At 38.3% G+C, this 25,141-nt stretch overlaps 1 protein-coding gene across 5 annotated transcripts in view; it reads left to right on the top strand.

Annotated features, from left to right (window-relative positions):
- Window positions 1-18,643, top strand: part of BRD10 (bromodomain containing 10) — a 105,583-nt gene extending 86,940 nt beyond the window's left edge. For all 5 annotated transcript variants that reach the window (XM_060199297.1, XM_060199298.1, XM_007536078.3 and 2 more), the window contains 3 exons: window positions 8,238-8,353; window positions 13,025-13,212; window positions 14,376-18,643. In XM_060199297.1, coding sequence (XP_060055280.1) covers window positions 8,238-8,353; window positions 13,025-13,212; window positions 14,376-18,010 — 3,939 coding nt within the window. In that variant the 3' untranslated portion in view covers window positions 18,011-18,643. The remainder of the gene's footprint in view (window positions 1-8,237; window positions 8,354-13,024; window positions 13,213-14,375) is intronic.
- Window positions 18,644-25,141: the final 6,498 nt, after the last annotated feature.

Here is a 25,141-nt window from a genome sequence, read left to right on the forward strand (position 1 = left end):
CCCTTTTGATCAATGTAAAAATACATGACAGGGGCTGGTGGTGGTGCACATGGTTGAGCGCACATGTTACGATGCGCAAGGATCCAGGCTCTAGCCCCCGTCCCCACCTGCAAGGGGAAAGAAAGCTTTGCAAGTGTTGAAGCAGTGCTACAGGTCTGTCTCTCTCTCTCTCTCTCTCTCTCTCTCTCTCTCCCTCTCTCCCTCTCCTCCCCCCTCCCTCCCTCCCTCCCTCCCTCTCTCTCTCTCTCCCTCCCCTCTTCCCTCTCAATTTCTGGCTGTCTCTATCCAATAAATAAATAAATAAATATAATATTTTAATGTAATAAATAAATAGATAAATGTTGGTATGCTTCTAAAAACCCCTTCTGTTTCATTAGTTTAATCCCCCCTGCTTAACACTATTCTATTTACATAACCACGTCATTATATTTACATAATTGCTGTTAACAAGTACCACCCTCCCTCCTGGGCATTGGTGGTTTAGTGGTAGAATTCTTGCCTGCTCCGCCCCTTCTCCTTGTCATACCCTGATTTTCACCAGTCACTTTTCTCTCCACCCTCTCTGCGTCGCATCCTGTTCCCACCCTACTGGGCTAGTATATTTATAAGGACAAGATTGTTTGTAGTTTTTAGTTTAGTTTAGCTTAGCTTGGCTTAGATTGCACTGCGTCCTGCATGAATAAAGAGATACTGCGTACAGCTCAACCATGAGTCCCTGGTCGTCTGTTATCCGCCCGTGAAGCCAGCCCGCTGAAAACAACAGATAAAAAATGTTGGACACACATTCTCATGGCAGGGTTTGGGAATGTCTTTTTTTGATGTCATTGTTATTTTGTTGGTTTTTTTTTTTTCTTTTCTAGAATATCATTTATTATGAAGCTATGGTCATTGTATTCTTTATGTATCTTCCAGTCAAAATGTTTTTTTTTTAATCAGTTTTTATTTTCTATAATGTATGTTAGGAAAAATAATAAAGCCTTAGATTGTTTTATATGGAATAATTGTGTGTTCATTTTCTTTTCTTTAAATATATTTTATTATTTGTTGCATAGAAACAAAGAGAAATTGACAGGGAAGAGGGAGACGGGAAAGATATGGGGGGCGGTGAGGGAGAGAGAGATACTGCTTCACTGCTTCTGAAGCTTTCCTCCCTGCAGGTGGAAACACATGAGGCTTGAACTCAGGTCCCTGCACATTATAACTTGTGTACTCAATCAGGTATGCTACCACCCAGACCCTTAAATATTCATTTCCAAGTATAAATGAAATACCATCCTGTTGTTTTCGACGGGTTAGGTTGTTTTCGCTGGGTTAGGTTGTTTTCGCTGGGTTGGCTTCACGGGCGGGTAACAGATGACCAGGGACTCATGGTTGAGCTGTAGGCAGTATCTCTTTATTTATGCAGGACGCAGCACAATCTAAGACAAGCTCAGCTAAACTCAAGTTAAAGTAAAACTCACATTGCTGTCTTTATATATACTTGCCAAGTAGGGTGGAAACAGGATGTGACATAGAGAGGGTGGAGAGAAAAGTGACTGGTAAAAATCAGAGTGTGACAAGGAGGGGGCAGATTAGGCGAGAATCCTATCACTGAACCACAAATGCCCTGGAGGGAGGGTGGAACTTGTTAACAGTGGTTATGTAAATAGAATGAAGTGGTTATGTAAATAGAATAGTGTTAAGCAGGGGGGATTTAAACCAAATGAAACAGAAGGAGTCTCATGCATACCAACAATTCCCCCTTTCTTTTTAACTAATGGCCATTGTGAGGTGAACAGAAACCTATATCGTACAGGCGTTTTCAAAAGAACTGGCATAAGACATGGAAAACAAAATAGGCGAACAGCAATAACCAGTGTGATGCCAAGGGGAACATTTCTTGCCTCAAAGGGCAAAGCCTAGCAGGCGAAAGGGCATTTCTTGCCTCTGGGAGCGCTTCATGCCTCTGGGGGCATCTTTTGCCTCAAAGGGCGTTTCCTGCCTCTGTGGGCATCTCTTGCCTCTTGGGGCGCTTCATGCCTCTGTGGGCATAACCTAATAAGGAGGGGGAGTTTTCTGCTTCTGGGGCAGAGCCTGCAGGCGAGGGGACATGGTCTATAAAGTCTCAAGGCAATTGGCTGAAGTTAGTCTTTGAGAAACACAGCAGCGTGTACCAGTAAGTCTGATGGAGGTGTCAGTCCAAAGTAGCTGACCACAGAAGAAAATGCCAGAGGATGAAACGCTGCACGTCTGTCTCAATGAGGAATGTCGGCCACCAGAATTCTGCTTTTCTGTAGAGAGTGAGCTTTGGAGTCTGAATCTGTTTCTTCAGGTCGTGCCAGGTCTCATCATTGGTTTCCGGGGGCGATGTCAGAGAACAGGGGTCCAAATGGATTTCCAGAAATTTTCATTTGAGTAGATGCTTTTTCATGTGAAGACTTGACAGCTGAAATTCACTTACTTGTCAAACAAAACTTGTAGCAGATTAGAAGTTTACTATAATTGATAACTCCATTATAATTGGAAGTCCTTTCTAGTATGATTTTAAGGTTGTTTAAACAGTTTAAACTCAATAAAATGTGGAAAGATAAACAGAAGAACCACGGTTAAAAGCCTCAGGCATGAGAATAATTAACATAATCATTGTACTATCTGCCCCACCCGTAACTCATACAGTTTTCAGGATTAAACGTTTCAGATTCATGTCAAGACGTAAAAGAGAAATCAAAGGAGGGAAAAAAAAACTTTTTGGATTGTTTCTGGATGTCTCTAGAAATCATGGCTGCATCCATCATTTTTTTTTTAAGTCAATGTCAAACAAAAATTCAGTCATTCAAATCATTCTCTTATGAAACGCAACTTGAACCAGATTATCAAGATCTCACCATGTAGGATTAAGAATCCCCGGAGGGCGTCCTAGTCCAAAAAGCTCCTCGAAATTCCATTAAAGGTGCTTCTGACTGTTGCTGCTGGATTGCTTCAGGCACCCATTTTTAAAAGCATCTTCCCATTGAAGAAAGAATCCAATCAGGACAGTAGAACTAACCACGTGTCTCCATACTTTGGAACTGCCAGGGTACTCGAGAATGTTCTTCAAATTAGAGTAGTCCTTCTCCATGGGAAACATTCGAGAAGAAGTCCAGAAAGTTCCAGGGGAAATCCCCATGCATATCCCAAGGTCTACGATCACAGTCATAAAGAACCAAACTGTGGCCCGGAGCAAAATGTAGTCCTTTTCCTCAGGAAACATGGGAGAGGGAATCCAGAAAGTCCAAGGAGAAATCTCCGTGCATCTCCCAAGCTCTATGATCCCCGTCATAAGAAACCAAAGTTCCCGGTCAGGGAACCGAAATGTGGCCCAGAGTAAAATGTTCCAGAGACAGACTAACTGTCTCATGATGAAACAGTAGAGGCTTTGGCAAACCTCTTCATAAGTAGTAAGGCAACCCATGGTGGATGGGTAGCCAAGTTTACTTATCTGGATGATGGGTGGGTAGGGTCCCACGTTGATGCCGGTCCATGTTTCAGGGCTTATTTCAGTCCCTGTTCAGGCGCCATATGTTGTTTTCGACGGGTTAGGTTGTTTTCGCTGGGCTGGCTTCACGGGCGGGTAACAGATGACCAGGGACTCATGGTTGAGCTGTAGGCAGTATCTCTTTATTTATGCAGGACGCAGCACAATCTAAGACAAGCTCAGCTAAACTCAAGTTAAAGTAAAACTCACATTGCTGTCTTTATATATACTTGCCAAGTAGGGTGGAAACAGGATGTGACATAGAGAGGGTGGAGAGAAAAGTGACTGGTAAAAATCAGAGTGTGACAAGGAGGGGGCAGATTAGGCGAGAATCCTATCACTGAACCACAAATGCCCTGGAGGGAGGGTGGAACTTGTTAACAGTGGTTATGTAAATAGAATGAAATGGTTATGTAAATAGAATAGTGTTAAGCAGGGGTATTTAAACCAAATGAAACAGAAGGGGTCTCATGCATACCAACACCATCCCATCATTACTCTAAATTGAAATGCACTAGCTAATGAAAAGAAGAAAAAAAAAAGTTAGAAGGTCATAGATATTTCCAGACAGGTCAGTAAGGCAGTTACTCTAAAGTTAGAAATCTATTTTCTAATTAAAATATATTACCCTTTAACTGTATACTATCACTTACCTAGTTGGTACCACAATTTCTGGATACTAGATTAATAAAATGTATTAAACTAAAACCAACAGATTCAAATCTCTGTCTTCAAAAAGTAATATAATTCAGGAGAGACATAAACATGGCTAACTAATGTCTTGAAATAATGATACCCTGCTACATAATTTGCCTGTACTATGACTCATCTACTTTAGTCTTAAGGTTCAATAATTCTGCTAGTTTTACTGCACTTTACACCCCATCATTACCACACTAGTCCAGGTCGAAACCATACTGCCCACATTAATTCTCCACTTTGTCCTTCTCCCATGAAATCCTTATAAGCCACCACCCACCCAGCCTCAATATTTTATTTAATTATGTCACAGAGGGTATTTTCCACACTTTTGTTCTCCAGTCCTTCCCTCTTTCTGTTCTCTTTAATTTACGGAGTTTGCTTCTACTCTTCCTATTTTATTTTTTGACCCCAAAAGTTAAGAACTAGAAAAATAATTCTGAGCTAGGTAAATGTGCAGTAGTAGTTACTAGACTTGTATACGTAAGGGCCCAGACAGAGATCCTAGGTCTAGTCCCTGATGTTAGCATATGCCAAAACTAAATAACTAAATAATAATTTGCTCTATCTCTTTTTCATGAAAATAAACCTTGAACATTAATTAATTGCAGGGCTGGGCAGTGGCACACCCAGTTGAATGCTCACTTTACCATGCATGAGGACTCAAGTTTGAGTGCTCTCTCCCCACCTGCAGGGGTTGCTTCATTAGCAGTGAAGCAGGTCTGCAGGTGTCTCTTTCTTTCTCCTCCATCCTCCCTTCTCCTTTTAATTTCTGTCTGTCCTATCAAATAAACAAACAAAAAATTTTTTAAAGGAAAGTGGCCGCCAGGAACAGTAGATTTGTTCTTCAGGCACTGAGCCCCAACAATAACCCTAATGGCAAGAAAAATAATTATTATTAAAAATATTTTTATATACATTGTTAAAGAGAAAATTCTCCCATCTATCTGTTTCCTATCATTTATTGAAACCAAACCGTACCTTATTCCAGAAAGGATTAGAATGACTACCATGTGCCCTTTCATCTCCCTTAGTTAAAGATTCTTTTTTTCATATGTATGTACACCAGCTTTGGCCTTCATGATGCAGCAGATTGAACTGGGTCTTTGGAGCCTCAGGCATGAAAGTATTTTTGTGTAACCATTATGCTATCCCCCATCCTTTTTTTTTTTTAATTCTTTTTTTCTCCATGGGTTAGAATAAGCACTTAAACATTTCTTTGAGAAAAATTGATTATTGAAGGATAGCTCATTATTAAGTCGATACCTATATCTACATTTAGAAAGTATTTGACAAAAGGGAAAGTCTGTATCGATTACTGTGTTGTATGAAATAAAAACTTGAAGTTGTGTTTTGTTGTTGTTGTTGTTTTCCATAAAGCTGTGGTTTGTCATAAGACTAAAGAATTATTTAGTGAACCCAGGTCCCATATTTGGATGCAGCAAGTTATTTTGTTTTGGTCATCTCCTGGGCCTCTCTTTTCTAAGCCATCTTTTCAAATAAAAGGAGATAGGGAAAGGAAAAGACACCACAACATTGAAGTTTCCCCTAGAGTAGTAGGGCTCAGGCTCAAATCTGTGTTGCTTGCATGGCTAGGCTGGCACCCTCCTAGATAAGCTATCTTACTGACCCCCTAGGCTCTGTATTTGTATATACAATTCACATAAAATTCCACAGCTTCCTACTTTTGTAATAAATTCCTTTTTAAGATATGAGAACTTCAGTGGTGAAAATGTGATTGGTCAGGGGCCAGTTAGTGGTCCACCCAATTGAGTGCACATGTTATCATGCTCAAAGACCTGACTTCAAGCCCCCAAGGACCTCGATTCACTAGTGGTGAAGCAGTGATGCAGGTGTGTCTCTCTCTCCCTATCTTCCCCTTCCCTCACAATTCTGTCCTATCAAAAAAAAAAATTTTTTTTTTAATGTAGTAACTCATTTTTAACACTCATAAACATTCTGTTTTAAAGCATACAATTTGGGATTTGTAGAAGCTCTCTACAATGGCAGGGGAGGTAGCATCATGATTATTCAAAAAAGATTCATACCTGAGGCTTTGAGGTCCCAGGTTTAAACCATGGGACCATAAACCAGAGCTGAACAGTGCTCTGGAAAAAAGAAAAACTGCACTACTAATCATACATTATTGGTGTGTGTGTATATATAGTATATTATAGGTGACTAAAAATTCCATGATGAAATTTTACATACATGTATATGAATCCTAGAGATTTATGCAAAGATTTAGAAAACATTTTGCTTTGGGTAATTTTTCTTTTTTTTAATTTTAATTTTTTTATTATTTTTTTATTTTGGGTAATTTTTCTATTATGTTTTGCATATGTGCACACTGCTTTAAGATGAAGCCTAATTTTGTGTACATTAAGTGTGATCTGTAACATATGACTGTGTTTTTTGTTAGAAAGCCTGTGGAACTTATAGTATATGAATTATACCTTGGAGGTTTTACCCAAAAACAAGAGGAAGAAATATAGCAGTAAAGGATAATAGTGATAATAATGGTGGTAGTGGTAATGATACAAATGCACATTGTGGAAAAGACAGTTAACTACATTGAAATGTGACTTCTGTAAACTTACCAAGCCTGTGGTATTTGAATAATTTTATGGATACTGGTGAAGTATATTTTTACTAGAGGTCTTTATAACTCAGATTGAATTTTTTGTGATTTTTTTATGTGGCACAGAGAAATGAACTCAACTTGTTCCTGCATGACACCACTGAGTGGCCTTGCAGGCCAATTTTTTTCATTTCTTGCTTAAAGATGGAGAAGAAAGACTTCACAGAATCACTCCACCATTCACAGAGCTCCCTGGTTGCCACCCATGGTGCTCCCTTGTGATGCTGGGACTTGAACCCAGACACTTGTGCATGTGTAGGGTGTGTGCTCTATCAGGTGAGCTCTCTTCTGGCCTCTTGTAGTTTTTAAGAGGTAGTGATTTAGTTTATGTAATTCGGACTTCAATAGTAGGAAGATTTGGGTTTAAGTTATAGTGCCATAAACAGGTCATTTAACCTGAGTTTCATTTGATAAGTGAAATTAAATGTACACACATTCCAGATGAGTTTTCAGAGCTACCTAGTATTGTGCACGCTCTCTTGGCATGCGGCCTTTCCTCCTCTCATCTTCTCTACCCCGTCTGTATGTATGCATGTTTTTGTATGTGCATATGCACATGTAACTCCACATCTTCCTAGTCTTCAAATAGTTTCCCTTATAAGATATAAAACTTGATAATAAATGAATGAAATACTTAAAACACTGCCTACAAATGGAGGGAATGTCATTATCAACTCTTAGCTTAAGAATGTTGAAAATTGTGATGATTTGTTTGTTTTTTTGTACAGGAAACACTTTTAAATATTACTTAAATATCCTAAGGAAATTTACTATATAAAGACTGCTTTTGGATCTGACAATAATCTTTAGGCTGCTAATTTTTTACTAGGGACCCAAAGTATTTTTTTTTCTTCAAGATTTTATATATTTATTAATGAGGAAGAGGAGAGAGAGAAAGAAGCATATGCCACTCTGGCACATGTGCTGCTGGGGATTAAACTTAGTACCTCATGCAAGAAAGTTCAATGCTTTATCCACAGCACCACCTCCTGGACCACGGGGATCAAAATAGTCAGTGGAGAAACAATCCTAACTTTTTTCCCCTCTGCTCTTTGGGAAAAATGCATAACCTTTACAGAAGAAAGTTCTATCATTTACATATGTAATATATATACATAAATAGGCATATATTTTTCAAATGATTTGTTAAAATATTTACAATTAAACTAGCTTAAAATTAAAAATTTTATCTCCTAGTGAGTAATAGGTTTTAGATTTCTCCTATTGAGTTGAAAATCTTTAAAATTTACTTGTGCAACCATCTGAAGAAAAGATACATATTTGATGGGAATGGGTATTTGTTTATTTACTTACTGGTTTTGCTTATCTACTCAGGAAATAAGGCTTGACATGTATTTTTGGCTTATATCTGAAGAATTTACTTTTCTTAAATTGTATTTTTAGGGCAAGTGGTATCATCGGAGGCAAGCTGTAAAAGAGCTGCATAGTACATTGATACGTCTTTTAAATGAATTGCTACCATGGGAACCAAAGTTAATGAAAGCTTTTCAAAGAAACAGGTAACTAAAGTTTTATAATTTGTTTTACTTGATACAGCCTTCTGAATGTATTATGAAAAATTGTCCTGGAATCATATAGCAGTTGTATATTACTTATAATTCAACAAATATCTTAGTATATAGTATGTGCAAGACACTTCGTTTTTCTTTTTGAAGCACTGCTTAGCTCTAGCTTATAATGTTTCAGGGACTGAACCTGAGACTTTGAAATCTCAGGCATGAATCTGTTTACATAACCACTATGCTATCTACACCCACCCCACTTTCTTTTCTTTTTTTTTTTTATCCTTTATTGGGGGGATTAATGTTTTATAGTAAATACAATAGTTTATACATGCATAACATTTCTCAGTTTTCCACATAACAATACAACCTCTACTAGGTCCTCTGCCATCCTGTTCCAGAATGTGAACTCTCCCCCACCCCACACCAGAGTCTTTTTTTTTTTTTTCTTTAACCAGAGCATTGTTCAGCTCTGGCTTATGGTGGTTCGGGGGATTGAACCTGGGACTTTGGAGCCTCAGGCATGAGAGTCTGTAAAGACCATTATGCTATCTACCCTCCCCACCCTTGACTTTTTTTTCTTCAGTTTTTATTGTCTTTATTTATTTATTTGATATAGACAGTCATAAATGAGAGGGAAGAGGTTGGTAGAGAGGGAGAGAGAGACACCTGCAACACTGCTTCACTGCTTGTGAAGCTTTCCCCCTGCAAGTGTGTTTCACATTTTCCCAAAATCCCTCCATTTCCCAGATAAGAGTCCAGGACTTCCCACATAGAAGTTGTCCTTTGTTCTTTCATATTGTACATGTAAGATACTTTCTACATGTAAGTTAATACCTATGGTCAGAAAATTTTACTTATTATGTCTCAGTTTTGATGCCTTTTATTTTTCTTTCTTAATTGCACTTATTAGAACTTTAGTGCTATGTTGAATAAAAGTATCAAGAATAAGCACTAATGTCTTGTTTCTAATCTCAGAGGAAAAAAAAACTGTCTTTGCTGAATGTGATGTTTACTGTGGGCTTTTCATGTACTGCTTTTCCTTTTATTTATTTATTTTTTTAAATAAGCCAAAGTACTCATCTGCCATTTTTACATTTTGTCGCCCCCCTCCACACACACACACCTTTTTTTTTTCTTTTTAGTAGATAACATTCTTGGGGGGGAAATATTGACTTATAAGACTGACTGTTGTCACAAGTGTACTGTTTCACATCTCCTCATACTAGAAGTCAGCATACCACACCCTCCATCATAGGACACCAATCAACCTCCTCCCATTTCCTTTCTTTACAATACTTGAATCTGCCACAGTAAAATATCTAATAAAATTTTGCCCTGTATTTCCTTGTCTTTGTTCTTATATCCTAGCTAGTATCTATCTGTTCTCCTTCTGGCATATTTCACTTACCATGATTCCTTCAAGTTCCATGTAAGTTGCAGCAAGATAGAAAATTTCATCATATCTTACAGATGAGTAATATTCCATTTTCTGTATATGTGTATGCATATGTCCTATGAGTTCTTTAATCAGTCATTAGACATTTTAGGTACTTCTAGAGATTTCATTGCCATTATTTTATATAGATTTGGGGTGTTTGTGTATTTTTTTAAATGAATCCCCTTACAACGTCTTCCTCCCCTTTATTGGGGGTATTAATGGTTTACAGACAGCAGTAAAATTCAGTAGTTTGTACATGAGCAACATTTTTCCACATAACACTCTAACCCCCCACCCCACTTAGGCTTTCTGCCATCATGTTCCAGGACCTGAACACTCCCCCCTACCCCAGAGTCTTTTACTTTGGCGAATACACTAAATCCAGTCCAAGTTCTGCTTTGTGTTTTCCATTCTGTTCTTATTTAGAAGTTCTTATATAATAGTTTTGGTGGTGACAAATTCCTTCAGTTTCTGCTGTCTTAAAAGTTCATTATACCTTCTTCCAGTCTTAATGAAAGTCAAGCACAATAGAGTAGTATTGGTTGAAAGCCTTTCTTATTATACTTTGTTTTTATGTAGTACCAATGATAAAACCTAGAGTCACACACATGGAAGGCATGTACCCTGCAGCTGAGCCACCTCACCAGCTCTGTAATCCTTTTCTTATGTGAAGTAATTTGCTTCTATTCCTAGTTTGTTGAATGTTTTGATCACAAACATCATTGAATCTTGTCACATGCTTTTTCTGCAACAGTTGAGATAATCTTATGATTTCTTTCCTTCATCTTGGTAGTCATATATTAATCAATTTTCATATGTTGAGCTGTCCTGCATCCCAGGAACAATTACCACTTAGTCATAGTGTACAATCCTTTGAACATGCTGCTGAATTTGATTTACTGTTTTTTGCTGAAGATACTTACTTTAAAGTTTATAGAAGATACTGGATTGTATATTTCTTATAGTATGTTTGTCTGCCTTTAGTATAAGAATTAGTTAGGAATTATTTCCCCTTCAATTATTTAATGTTTAAGAGTGTTGAGATTTTATTAATGAAACCATTATGTCCAAGGATGTCATGATATTAATTACATTTAAACCATGAAAGTAGTAGCCAGGCATGTAAGTGAAGATGGAAGAGATACTGAGCCCTGGGGCAGGCCAACATTAGAGATCGTATTGATGAATAGGACTCAGTGGAATTGATTGAGAAGTGTTAAATAGAAAGATGAACATGAAAAAAGGCGGTGAGATGGAAAATTTTTGCTTCTTCTTTCAGGGTAAATTGAAACAGGCAAGAACTTTTCACATGTTCACAACTCAATGCAACTTAATCCTTTTGTATTAAATTCATATTTCCCATCTTACCAGCTAAGCTAATCTCTTCGTTTATGCAAAGGAAGGAACTTTTTAAAAAAATGTTCCTTTTATTTTTATGAGAATGAGAGAGAGAGAGAGAAGAGAGAGAGAGAGATCAGAGCACTGCTCCATTCTGGCTGGTGGTAGTGCTGGGGATTGACTCTGGGATTTTGGAACCTCAGGCATGAAAGTCATTTTGCATAACCATTATGCTGTCTTCCCCACTGAGACTTTTGAAAGATGCTCTTGTCTGGTTACTTTTATTTTCCCTGAAATAAACAGCAAAGTTGTTAGCTAAGATTGAGAAGGCTGAAACAAGGGGAATTTCAGACTACCCCCATTAGGTATTTCTCTATTTTTTTTTATAAATATTTTATTTTATTTATTTATTCCCTTTTGTTGCCCTTGTTGTTTTATTGTTGTAGTTATTAGTGTTGTTGTCGTCGTTGTTGGATAGGACAGAGAGAAATGGAGAGAGATGGGGAAGACAGAGAGGGGGAGAGAAAGACACCTGCAGACCTGCTTCACCGCCTGTGCAGGTGGGGAGCCGGGGTTCGAACCGGGATCCTTATGCCGGTCCTTGTGCTTTGCGCCACCTGCACTTAACCCGCTGCGCTACAGCCCGACTCCCTTCTCTATTTTTATATTATAGACTAAAGAAAATTTAATTTTATCCCCTTGGTTTCTCATTCTAATATCATAGCTTTTGTATGCTCTATAAAACTCTTAAACAATAATTCAAAATAAATAGAATGAGAGTAGTTATTGGCTAATATTTATTGAGTAAAGTACTGTTACTCTCCTCATTGTACAAAATTTGTAAAAATGTTACTTGAAACAATTAAGGAGCTTGCTCAAAGTGTTGCACCATCAAGTAAAGTGATAAAGGTGAGATTTAAATTTCATTGTGCACACATAAAAATTTGTTAAAAGAAATTGGAGAATATCTTTGGTATTTTTGTTTTTGTAACAGAGATTAAAGGTAGGATAGAAAAATTTAATTGAAAGCAAAATGGCTAGTAAAGTTTTACTAATATCATTCACCCATGTGGAATTGTTTTCATAGTTTCATAGAAACATAGTTACTGGGGGGCTGGCTGTAGTGCAGCGGGTTAAGCGCAAGGCCTGGTGTAAGGATCCCGGTTTGAGACTCTGGCTCCCCACCTGCAGGGGGGGTCACTTCACAGGCGGTGAAGCAGATCTGCAAGTGTTTATCTTTTGCATGAAAAAAGGATTTCTAAATAATCACTTGTGAACTCTGTTTTACATTTAATAACATGATTCTGGTGCTGTCTAAAGGTTTAGATATAATAACTAAATGTTGGATTTGTTGCTTGCAATTTCCTGATTAACTTTTTAAAATAATCTTTTTAACTGGATTATACCATAATTTTAAGTTACCTTAAATCTGTTTCTGTTACTACAGCTAGAAAAAAAAAATACCAAGTCAGGAAGGTGATTCAGTAGTAGAGATATGTGAGCTCTTAAGTTTGATCCCCAGCACTGCATAAAAAAAAAAGTAAGAAAGACAAAAAAGAGAAAACATTGTAATCAGTGGAGCAGTGCTTTGTTCTCTATCTCATTTTTTTAAAAAAGTCACTCATTAATAGTTCTGACAACAGCCTTTAAAATATAAATAGGTGATATAGTCAAAAACTGCATTGACAGGATAATCTTTTATATTTCTTGTGCTTGTATCCTAGGTATTGTCTTAATAATATTAGCAAGATGAAGTAAGCATGATAGACACATTTGCTATTAAAACAGTTTTCACTGACCGAACTTGAAATATATCGCTACCTACTTTAAAATGTTAAAATGTTTCCCAGATTTTAGTATTACTTGTTATGGTATATGTTTTATTTCAGGAGCCGCCTAAAGAAAGACTATGATGATTTCAGAAAACAGCCTGATCATGATAAATTTGCTAGAGAACTGTGGATTACTGAAGAAGGTGAAGGAGATCCTGGAAAAGAATCTCCTAAAATAGAAGTCATTAAGTCTATAGACTCTATAGAACCTCTTGACATCCTAGAGAAAGAGCACTTTGATTCAGGTAGGAATTACAGCTTTAAATTACCACTGAAAGCATAAGAGAAATGTAAATGTAAGTTTGCTGAGCTCTTTGTATATTTTGGTGATTAGTCTCTTGTCTGATGTATGGCATGTGAAGATCTTCTCCCATTCTGTGAGGGGTCTGTTTGTGTGATAGTTTCTTTGGCTGTGCAGAAGCTTTCCTGTCAAATAAAAATAGAAAAAATGGCCAGCAGGAGCAGTGGATTCGTTGTGCTGGCACCTGTCGTGCTGCGCCACGGAGAAGGGAGAGAGGAGATCCAGAGCGAAGAGGGAACACAAATCTTTATTTGCGTTGGCACCTCAGACTTGGGTGAGAGAGAAGCAGGTTGGGCCACGTGGAGGTAGCAAAAATGACCGCCTCACGCAGTAACCTTTCCTGCATCTAATCACTGAAGTGAAGAGCCGGCAAGAGAGAGAGGTGCGGAAGAAGAAGGGCTTTTATGGGAGTAGCTCTCGCGAGAATGGGAAGGGGGAGGAGTAACCAGAGCACTGCAACTATTGTGGGGAATAGACAATGCCCTGAGGGCACAACATGGTGGAACAGGCGCTCCAAGAATGTCCCAACTCTTGCAGGAACTAGCAATAGCCTGAGGGGACAACATGGCAGATGTGACTGCATCTGCACAATTTCCCAGCAGGCACCAAGCCCCAGCAGTAGAGCAAAAAAATAGATTAAATTAAATTAAATGATAAAAGTGAACCATATTGATGGCTTCAGTATCTTTTTAACAGGTGTAAGAAATTTCCTTTAGCACTGAAAATAATTTCTCAAGTGGCCTTTTTTTCCCTTTTTCAATAGAAGATGAAAGACGGGGGGTGGGGGGTTTTTGACACCTGCAGCACTTATCCACCACTCAAAGCCTCCTCCCCTTCAGACTAAGGGCTTAAGCCTGAGTCCTCAAACATGATAACATGTATAAGTATGCTTTTACCAGCTGAGCCACTACCCATTTATTGCTGTTTTAGTGAAGCCAAGAATTTATTTTTCCAGAGTTCTTCTCAGCTCTGGCTTATGGTGATGTGGGGCATTGAACCTTAAACTTTGGAGCCTCAGGCATGCCAGTCTCTTTGTATAACCATGATGCTATCTTCCCCTGCCCCTGTTGCTGTTTCATATAAACAAACTGTTTTTATAATTTTCAGGTGATATGAAATTATCAGAAATAGATTTTCCTATGGCCAGAAGCAAGTTATTGAAAAAGGAACTGCCTTCTAAAGATGTACTGAAGACACTGCATAAAACACTCAAACGACAGTCCAAACAAACTAGTTATTTTGATGACAGCACAAAAGAACTTTCCCCAAGGAAGAAAGCGAAGTTAAGCACAAATGAAACGACTGATGAGAATGTGGATGGTGATATGCAGATTGACTGTTTAAATGAATCAAAGCATACAGAGCCGCTGTTTGCAGAAACATTTGCCTCACCAGATTCAACACCAGTGTCTACGCTTCCAAAAGGGACCAAACCTATTCAGGCCTTGCTTGCAAAGAATATTGGGAACAAAGTGACCTTAAATCAATTGCCCCCTTCCTCAGGTAGAACTACACCTGCTGTGGAAAAGTCAGTTACATCTCCTCCAGAAGCAAGTTCCATAAAGCCAGCATTGACCTGCCACACCAATACAAAAGGTCCTTTACAGATGGTATACAAAATGCCCTGTGGCCAGTGGTTACCCATAGATCTTCATAACAGTTCTGTAAAGATTCAGATGCAACCTGTACTGGATCCTAAAACAGGAGAAAAGATAATGCAGCAGGTTCTCATTCTGCCTAAGAATTTTGTGATTCAGCAGAAAGAAGGGAAAACAGTAACAAAAGAAATACCACTACTTCAGCAAAAAGGTACAGAGCAACATAATTCATCTTACCCGCAGATAGCAAATGTAAACTCCTCTTTAGCATCAGTTATGGTCAACTCAACAGGATCTATTTCTACTCAGCTACCTAATACAGTTTTCAACAAGACAATTACACCTTTGCCAAATATGAGCAATGCTAGACCACAGTCTTTATCACCTATAACCTCTGTAAGTAATTTGTTAATACCACCAGTTAAGACTAGCCAGAGCGAGACAGGAAAAGTCAAGAATGTAGCTTCTTCAGCAGCCTCATTCTCCCAGCCCATTGCTTCACCCACCATTTCCTCAACAGTTCAGCCTCTATTATCAGCAACAACACTAAGTGGATCAGCAAATTCTGGTAGTTCCATCAACTGTTTTGCACAACAGATTGATGATTCTTCTGAAACAAAGCAAGAACTGAAAACTGTATGTATAAGAGATTCACAGTCAATTCTTGTTAGAACAAGAGGTGGGAATACTGGAGTTGTTAAAGTACAGACCAATCCAGATCAAATTTCACCCAACAGTTTGTCCTCAAGTTCTGTTTTTAATTTTGCACCTCAACTTCAGACATTTCTGGTGTCAAAACCAACAACTTCATCACCCTCTGCTTTTTCTCTGGTAGCTGGAACAACTACTACATGTAGTCTCCCGTCTTTTGGGCAAACACCAACCTCTGTTTCCATTCCATCTGACTTTAATCCATCCATGGGGAAAAATCTCAATTTTTCATTAGGCCAACCTTCCTGCAGTAATAATTTGAGCCACATAGTAGATAAAACACCACATATGCCCTCTTCTCCCTTAAAGTCCTCTGTTTCTTCTAGCACTCTACTATCAGCAGCAAATAATTCAGTAAATGTAATTAACATATCAGCAGGAAATTTTGGACAAACCACTCCAGGTGTTACCCATACTCCAGCTAATCAACAGCAACAAGTAGATTATATCACTAAAAGTTACCCTGTTACAGGATCGGAAGCAACAACAGCAACAAATGGAGATCTGGTCATTGGGACTCCAGCTCAGAAACTTATGCTGGTGTCAACTCCTTCTCTTCTTTCTCCTGGCAGTGGAACTGCAATTAATGTGACACCAACATCTACCAGTGTTTCTGCCCAGAAATTACTTTTTATCAATGCTTCAGTTCCCTGTGGCACTTCAACTATTGTGGCAGAGTCATTAAAGCAAGCTCTTTCTCCGCCTTCCTTGAATAAAACATATGTTAAAACTCCAGAGCAACCCCAAATAGTGCTAATTCCATCTACAGTGGGAGCACCAATAAAAATAAATTCATCACCAACTGTGTCTCAGATAAAAGATGTGAAAATTGGACTAAACATAGGTCAAGCTATTGTAAATTCTTCAGGTAATGTGCCATCTATACCACCAATAAATATACTGCAAAATGTGACTCCAAAAGGAGAAGAAAAAAGTACAAAGGGCTATGTTTTGCCACTGTCAACAACTGATAATTCAGTTCCAGTAAGCTCAAATTTTGTGAGTCAAAATATTACTCCTGTTAATGAATCAGTGGTTTCTGCAGCAAGAGCAGTAAACATGTTTTCAGTAACGGGAACAAATGTATCTTTGGGTTCCCTTTCAGTGACCTCAACTTCTACTTCAAGTAGTGGGACACGACCTCCTGTTTTAGTCAGTGGAAATGATACCTCTTCAAGAATTATGCCTATTTTGTCAAACAGACTTTGCACATCAAATATCGGAAACACTGTGGCAATATCAACTGTGAAAACAGGACACCTTGCATCATCTGTTCTGATTTCAACTACACCACCAACAGTATCTCCCAAATGTTTAACCTCAGCTTTGCATATCCCTGTTACTGTTGCTTTGCCTACACCTGTGACAGTTGCCCCCAAAATAATCAACACAGTTCCACACGTGGCAGCAGTACCAGGAACCACACGTTCTGTATCTCTTTCTAAAAGCTCTGTATCTCTTTCTAAAAGACAATCTCAAACTCCTGTCCAGTTTCAGTCACCAGGGATTTCAGCTACAGTGCCAACAAATAAACCTCAGACTGAATTGTCTATTTCATCAAGTCCAGGTAAAATGATTAATATTTCCAATTTTGCTTCTCTGCCAAACCAGCAAATGTCTCCTGCTTTAGTAAAATCAAGCCCTAGTTACAGTTCTGTTCCAGGTGGTTCTACCACCCACACTGCTACAGCATCATCAAATGTAACTAATGTGGTAGGGAGTCACTTCAGTGAACCTTACATTCAGCAAAAAATAGTCATTAACACCAGTACACCTTTGGCCCCTGGTACTCAAATCATGATCAGTGGGACTCGGTTTATTGTTCCACCACAAGGTCTTGGAGCTGGCAGTCATGTTCTCCTTATTTCTACTAATCCAAAGTATGGACCCCCCTTAGTTCTTAACAGTGCCCAAGGCATTCAGCCTCCACCAGTAGATAATCCTTCCAAGAAGAGCACAATAGCATCAAATAATTCAAGTGAGCAATCTGTAAAACATTCTCTAAGAAGCTCTACAAAAAATGTAAACTCTCTTGGGAATACAAGTTCTCTACCCACAGTACATACAACACCACAAATTGTAAACACAACTGCTAAAGTTTCTATTCCTCCTCCAACGGTGTCATTGTCTTCAGTAATTAAGTCTCCTCCAGCTACTCTTTTGGCAAAAACATCTTTGGTATCTGCCATTTGTTCTACTAATCCTCCACTGCCAAGTAGCACTTCAGTATTTCATTTGGATACATCTGTCAAAAAGTTGTTGGTGAGCCCAGAAGGCGCCATATTGAATACCATAAATACCCCAGCATCTAAAGTTTCTTCACTCACGTCATCGCTCTCCCAAATTGTTGTATCTGCCAGTCGAAATCCTGCCTCTGTCTTCCCTGCTTTTCAGTCATCTGGCTTAGAGAAATCTGACACAGCTGCATCTTGAATTTAGACTAAAAGAGCCAGTTTTTAAATAATGGGGCATTGTTTTGACTCCCATAGAAGTTTTAACTGTTTATTATACTGTTGAGAACATACTATATGTAGTTGTGGTGTGTGTGTGTTAATGTAATTTTCACTAGCTTGCAATAAGGCTTTGTTTTCTTAGGGAGAGAAAAATCTCTTTCATTTCACTCCTTGGTCTGTTTTCAAAGGATGTTTGTTTAAAATAAAAGGTCAGGATTGACCTGTCTGTATAACATAAATTGAGCTAAGTCAAGTTTGACTAGTTTGGAGTAAGCTAGCCTTTTGCACACTTGCATCGATGTTTCTTCTTCAATTTGGACTATTACAGCGTATCTGCACTATAGTATTCTGTGTCATTAGTGAAATCTTATTTTTGTTTCTGTAAAAAGATATATATTTATGCATTGTGAAAATGCAGTCCATTGTGTAAAATTGTACATATCCCTAAGATCCCTAACAACCTGTACTAAACTATATGTACAAAGAACTATGCTGTCTTATTTATGTTTTGTTTACATAATGTATAGTTTTTTAAGTATTTTAGTAATTTTGGACCAGTGAACTGTTAGCAACAATGCAGAAATATCTGCATGTAATAAACTGAGTTGCTGTATGTCTTTGTTTGAATGCCATTTTTAAATTGTGTTCTTGTTCCATTGGAGGAATACATGGACAGATCAGCAAGATAGCTCACTTAGTGTACTTGCATTGTAATGTGTACACATAAGTTTGAGCCCAGCCCCATTACCACACACTGAAGGAAGCTTCGGTGTTGTGTTATCTTGGTGTCTTTTTCTCTACCCCTATCTCTGTCTCTGTCTATCTGGAAAAGTCATCCTGGAGTGGTGAAGCCCCAGTGGCAAAAAATGAAAGAAAGAAAGAAAGTGAACATCTATTTACAAAAAGAAAGTAAGACTAGGGAATTAGGGAATTTGAATTGTTAGCATTGTATAAGGCTGTATTTACAGTTTTTAAAATTTATTTCACATATCATACATGACTTATACTACACTAAGTAAGAGTAAGTTACCAAGTTACTTTTGGTAAGGGTAAGTGATAAGATGATCACCCAACTAGTGGCAGAACCAGTATTTGAACCTACTATACAATAAATTCCTTTTTTCATGATTCTACATGAAAATTGTATATTTCACTCTAGATTTCATTGTAACTTTTTTCTCTTCACCACCAAATACTTTGACCAAAGGAAGTAGTTTTCTTTTAGGCCAGTGTATAAGTGTCTACACATCCTAAATATTTTTTTCTGTGTATTTTTAAATAGCTTTAGATTCATACACATTTGCAGTGATAGTTATAGAGTCCCATGTACCTTTTACCTGTTTCCCCTGATAATTGTTTTTTTTCTTTTTTGTATATTGAGGTATTGATTCATTATGTCTGCTTTTCCAAAATGATACTTATATCATTTTTAAAATGTTTAGACTAATGAATGTAGACAAAAATAATTATTTATACAGGCTTTGCTTTTTTTGGAATTTTTTTCCAATTAAAGAGCAATTCTCAAATCTCATTGTAAAGCAGATGTTATGAGTCAACTTATTCTCAGGGTTTGGCTTTGTGATATTTTCAAATATGCCTCATTTTAAATAAAAAGATAGATTTTATACTTACTAGAGCTTTAGTCCATTTTATCTTATTTGGAAAATTGATTGTCTACTCATCCACATTTCACTGATGATGATGATGTTAAGGCTTATGATATGGAATTAAAATTTTGAGTTGATAATTGCAGGAAAGAGGATTGGAGAGAGAACCCAACTTTAAGTGTTGCTCTGCATGCCTGAGATCCTATAGAGCCCAAGTTTAATCCCCAGCACCACCATATGCAAAAATTGGTCTCTTGTCTCTCAAAATATTTTTAAAGATAAAGGAGAGTGAAAAAAAAAAGATAAAGAAAAATGGTAAGACAAAATAAGCCCAAAGACTTCTTTTAAAATTTATTAGCAAGATGGAAAGGTCAGTAATTGTATTCCTGGAAAACTTCTAAAATCTCTCATAAACCTGTATCTATGCTCTAAAACTAGCTTTACCAGTGATGTTCATGTTCTGCTTGACTTCTCCCTTTCCTTGGTAGTTTAGAAAGATCTTGAATTTTAGAGGAAAGTGAGAGGTTTGAAGTACAATGCCCTGGAATTGTGAATGTAATGCTCAAGTGAATTGATATATTTACATTCTCAGCTGTTGAAACCTAAAGATGTTCATCTTTTGTCTCGAGAATTTTCTAAACCACTTCTGGATACTAATTTACTGAATTACCTGTAGCCCAGCTGTTCTATTTATTGCCACTAGGGTTATCATTGGAACTCAGTGCCTATATTATGAATCCACCACTCCTGGCCACCTTTAAAAAAGAGAGAGAGAGACAGAAATGGAGAGGGAATGGGAGGAGGGGGGGGCAAGGGAGAGAGAGAGGAGACACCTGCAGCACTGCCTCACTGTGAAGCTTTCCCATTGCAAGTGAGGACCAGGGTCTGAACCCAGCCTCATGCATGGTGGGGTGTGTGTGTGTGTGTGTGTGTGTGTGTGTGTGTGTGTGTTCCCTGTAACCTATCTGTAATTTCAGTAAAGGACCCAAGGTTTTTTTTTTTTTTTAATTTGTGATTTAAAAATGAATAACAAGATTGTAAGGTAACAGGGGTACAGTTCCACACAGTTCCCACCACCAGAGTTCTGTGCCCCATCCCCTCCATTGGAAGCTTCCCTATTCTTTATCCCTTTGGTAGCATGGACCCAGGATCATTATGGAATGCAGAAGGTGGAAGGTCTGGTTTCTATAATTCATTCTCCACTGGACACAAACATTAGAAGGTCAGTCTATCATACCCCCAGCCTCTTCCCATCTGTAATGGATTAGGGGTCTAAAATAGGCTTAGGGACACACTGGTGAGGTCATCTGCAACTTGGTTGCTGAAAGGTAGTAAGATACAAAGCAGTACAAATTGTTTAGTAAACAGGAACCCAAAGGTAGGAATAGAGGAAATGAAATTAGGGGTCTTTCCTGGAACCCCCCTCCCCAGACCCCTACCCCAGTAGGGAAAGATAGAAACAAGCTAGGGGTATGGATTGAACTGTCAACGCCCATGTCCTGCAGAGAAGCAATTACAGAAGCCAGACCTTCCACCTTCTGCACCCCATAAAGATCGCTGATCTATGCTCTCAGATGGATAAAGAATAGGGAACCTTTTTTTTTTTTTAGACCATTTTATTTTATTTTATTTATTTTTTTTAAGAAAGGATTAATTAACAAAACCATAGGGTAGGAGGGGTACAACTCCACACAATTCCCACCGCCCAATCTCCATATCCCACCCCCTCCCCCCGATAGCTTTCCCATTCTCTATCCCTCTGGGAGCATGGACCCAGGGTCATTGAGGGTTGCAGAAGGTAGAAGGTCTGTCTTCTGTAATTGCTTCCTCGCTGAACATGGGCGTTGACTGGTCGGTCCATACTCCCAGTCTGCCTCTCTCTTTCCCTAGTAGGATGGGTCTCTGGGGAAGCTGAGTTCCAGGACACATTGGTGGTGTCTTCAATCCAGGGAAGTCTGGCCGGCATCCTGATGACACCTGGAACCTGGTGACTGAAAAGAGAGTTAACATACAAAGCCAAACAAATTGTTGAGCAATCATGGACCCAAAGCTTGGAAAAGTGGAGAGGAAGTATTAGGGAGGTACTCACTGCAAACTCTAGTATACTTCTGCTTTCTTACTTTGGTGCCATACTCCAAACTCAGTCAGTATCTGCTTTGCGTTTCTACTTCTTTTTTTTTTTTTACATGCATAACATTCCCCAGATTCCCATTTAGCAATACAACCCCCACTATTTCATTCATCATTTTTCATGGACCTGTATTCTCCCCACCCACCCACCCACCCCAGAGTCTTTTACTTTGGTGTAATACTCCAATTCCATTTCAGGTTCGACTTGTGTTTTCTTTGCTAATCTTGTTTTTCAACTTCGGCCTGAGAGTGAGATCATCCCATATTCATCCTTCTGTTTCTGACTTATTTCACTCAACATGATTTTTTCAAGGTCCATCCAAGATCGGCTGAAAACGGTGAAGTCACCATTTTTTACAGCTGAGTAGTATTCCATTGTGTATATATACCACAACTTGCTCAGCCACTCATCTGTTGTTGGACACCTGGGTTGCTTCCAGGTTTTGGCTATTACAAATTGTGCTGCCAAGAACATATGTGTACACAGATCTTTTTGGATGGATGTGTTGGGTTCCTTAGGATATATCCCCAGGAGGGGAATTGCAGGGTCATAGGGTAGGTCCATTTCTAGCCTTCTGAGAGTTCTCCAGACTGTTCTCCACAGAGGTTGGACCAATTGACATTCCCACCAGCAGTGCAGGAGGGTTCCTTTGACCCCACACCCTCTCCAGCATTTGCTGCTGTTACCTTTTCTGATGTGTGACATTCTCACAGGAGTGAAGTGATATCTCATTGTTGTCTTGATTTGCATTTCTCTGACAATCAGAGACTTGGAGCATTTTTTCATGTGTTTCTCGGCCTTTTGGATCTCTTCTGTGGTGAATATTCTGTCCAATTCCTCCCCCCATTTTTGGATGGGGTTATTTGTTGTCTTGTTGTTGAGTCTGGTAAGCTCTTTATATATGTTGGTTATTAAACTCTTATCTGATGTATGGCATGTAAAGATCTCCCATTCTGTGAGGGGTCTCTTGATTTGGGTAGTGGTTTCTTTTGCTGTGAAGAAGCTTTTTAATTTGATGTAGTCCCATAGGTTTATACTTGCCTTAGTCTTCCTTGTAATTGGATTCGTTTCATTGAAAATGTCTTTAAAATTTATGCGGAAAAAAGTTCTTCCAATATTTTCCTCTAAGTATCTGATAGTTTCTGGTCTAACATCCAAGTCCTTGATCCACTTGGAATTTACTTTTGTATTTGGTGAAATACAGTGATTCAGCTTCATTCTTCTGCATGTTTCAACCCATTGTTTCCAACACCATTTGTTGAAGAGACTCTGCTTTCCCCATGTAATAGTCTGGGCCCCTTTGTCAAAGATTAGATGTCCATACGTGTGGGGCCTCATCTCTGGGCTCTCAATTCTATTCCACTGGTCAGTGTGTCTGTTCATGTTCCAGTACCAAGCAGTTTTGATGACAATGGCCCTATAATATAGTTTGAGATCTGGCAGTGTGATGCCTGCGGTTCTGTTCTTTTTTCTCAAGATTGTTTTAGCAATTCTAGGTCTTTTCTGGTTCCAGATAAACATTTGTAGCATTTGTTCTATTCTCCTAAAAAATGTGCTTGGGATCTTGATGGGGATAGCATTAAATTTGTAGATGGCTCTGGGTAATATATTCATTTTGATGATGTTAATTCTTCCAACCCATGAGCATGGAATATCTTTCCACTTCTTTGTGTCTTTTTCAATTCCTTTGAGTAGTGACTCATAATTTTCAGTATACAAGTCTTTCACTTCTTTGGTTAGGTTTATTCCTAGATATTTTATTGTTTTTGTTGCTATAGAAAAAGGAACTGATTTCTGGATTTCAATTTCTTCTAACTTAGTGTTTGCATAGAGGAATGCCACTGACTTTTGAATGTTAATTTTATAGCCTGACACATTACTGTATTGCCTGATGATTTCCAAAAGCTTCTTGCTAGATTCCTTAGGTTTTTCCATGTATACTATCATGTCATCTGCAAATAAGGAGAGTTTGACTTCTTCTCTTCCAATCTGTATTCCTTTAATTCCTTGCTCCTGCCTGATTGCTATGGCAAGAACTTCCAACACTATGTTGAATAGTAATGGTGATAGTGGGCAGCCCTGTCTAGTACCTGATCTGAGGGGAAATGCTTCCAGTTTTTCACCATTGAGTATGATGTTGGCTGTAGGTTTGCTATATATAGACTCCACTATCTTCAGGAATTTTCCATCTATTCCTATTTTTTGTAGTGTTTTGATCATAAAGGGATGTTGTATTTTGTCAAAGGCTTTCTCTGCATCTATTGATATGACCATGTGGTTTTTGGTCTTGCTTTTGTTGATGTGGTGGATCACATTGATTGATTTACGTATATTAAACCAACCTTGCATGCCTGGGATAAACCCCACTTGGTCATGATGAACAATCTTTTTGATATACTGCTGTATCCGGTTGGCTAGAATTTTGTTCAATATTTTTGCATCTATGTTCATCAGAGATATTGGTCTGTAGTTTTCTTTTTTGGTTGTGTCCCTGTCTGCTTTTGGTATCAGGGTGATGTTGGCTTCATAGAAGCTGGCAGGGAGTATTCCAGTGTCTTCAATCTTCTGGAAGACTTTTAAAAGTAGAGGTATTAGTTCTTCTTTGAAAGTTTTGTAGAATTCATTTGTAAAACCATCTGGTCCAGGACTTTTATTTTTGGGAAGATTTTTGATAACTGTTTCAATTTCATTAGCTGTGATGGGCCTGTTCATGTTATCCACTTCCTCTTTACTTAGTTTTGGAAGTTGGTAGGTATCTAGGAAATCATTCATTTCTTCCAGGTTCTCTAACTTGGTGGCATATAGTTGTTCATAGAAGCCTCGCATGATATGTTGAATTTCTGCAGTGTCTGTTGTGATATCTCCTCTTTCATTTACTATCCGATTTATTTGGGTCTTCTCCCTTTTTTGTTTTGTGAGTCTGGCTAAAGGTTTGTCGATTTTGTTTACTCTTTCAAAGAACCAACATTTACTTTCATTGATCTTTTGTATGGTTTTCCTATTCTCAATGTTATTTATTTCTGCCCTAACTTTAGTAATTTCTGTCCTTCTGGTTGCTTTAGGGTTCCTTTGTTGTTCTTCTTCTAGGTCTTTAAGATGTGCAATCAGGCTGTTTATTTGTGCCTTTTCTTGTTTCCTAATGTGTGCTTGTATAGCTATGAACTTCCCTCTTAGGACTGCTTTAGCTGTGTCCCAAATATTTTGATAGCTTGTGTCTTCATTTTCATTGAACTCTCGAAACATTTTGATTTCTTCCTTGATTTCCTCTTTGACCCAGAAGTTGTTAAGAAGTGTACTGTTGAGCTTCCACATTTTGGCACTGTTACTAATCTTTTGTTGATTGTTAAGTGTTAGTTTAATTCCACTGTGGTCT

The sequence above is a fragment of the Erinaceus europaeus genome, chromosome 10, assembly GCF_950295315.1.
Source record: "Erinaceus europaeus chromosome 10, mEriEur2.1, whole genome shotgun sequence".
Lineage (NCBI taxonomy): Eukaryota > Metazoa > Chordata > Mammalia > Eulipotyphla > Erinaceidae > Erinaceus > Erinaceus europaeus.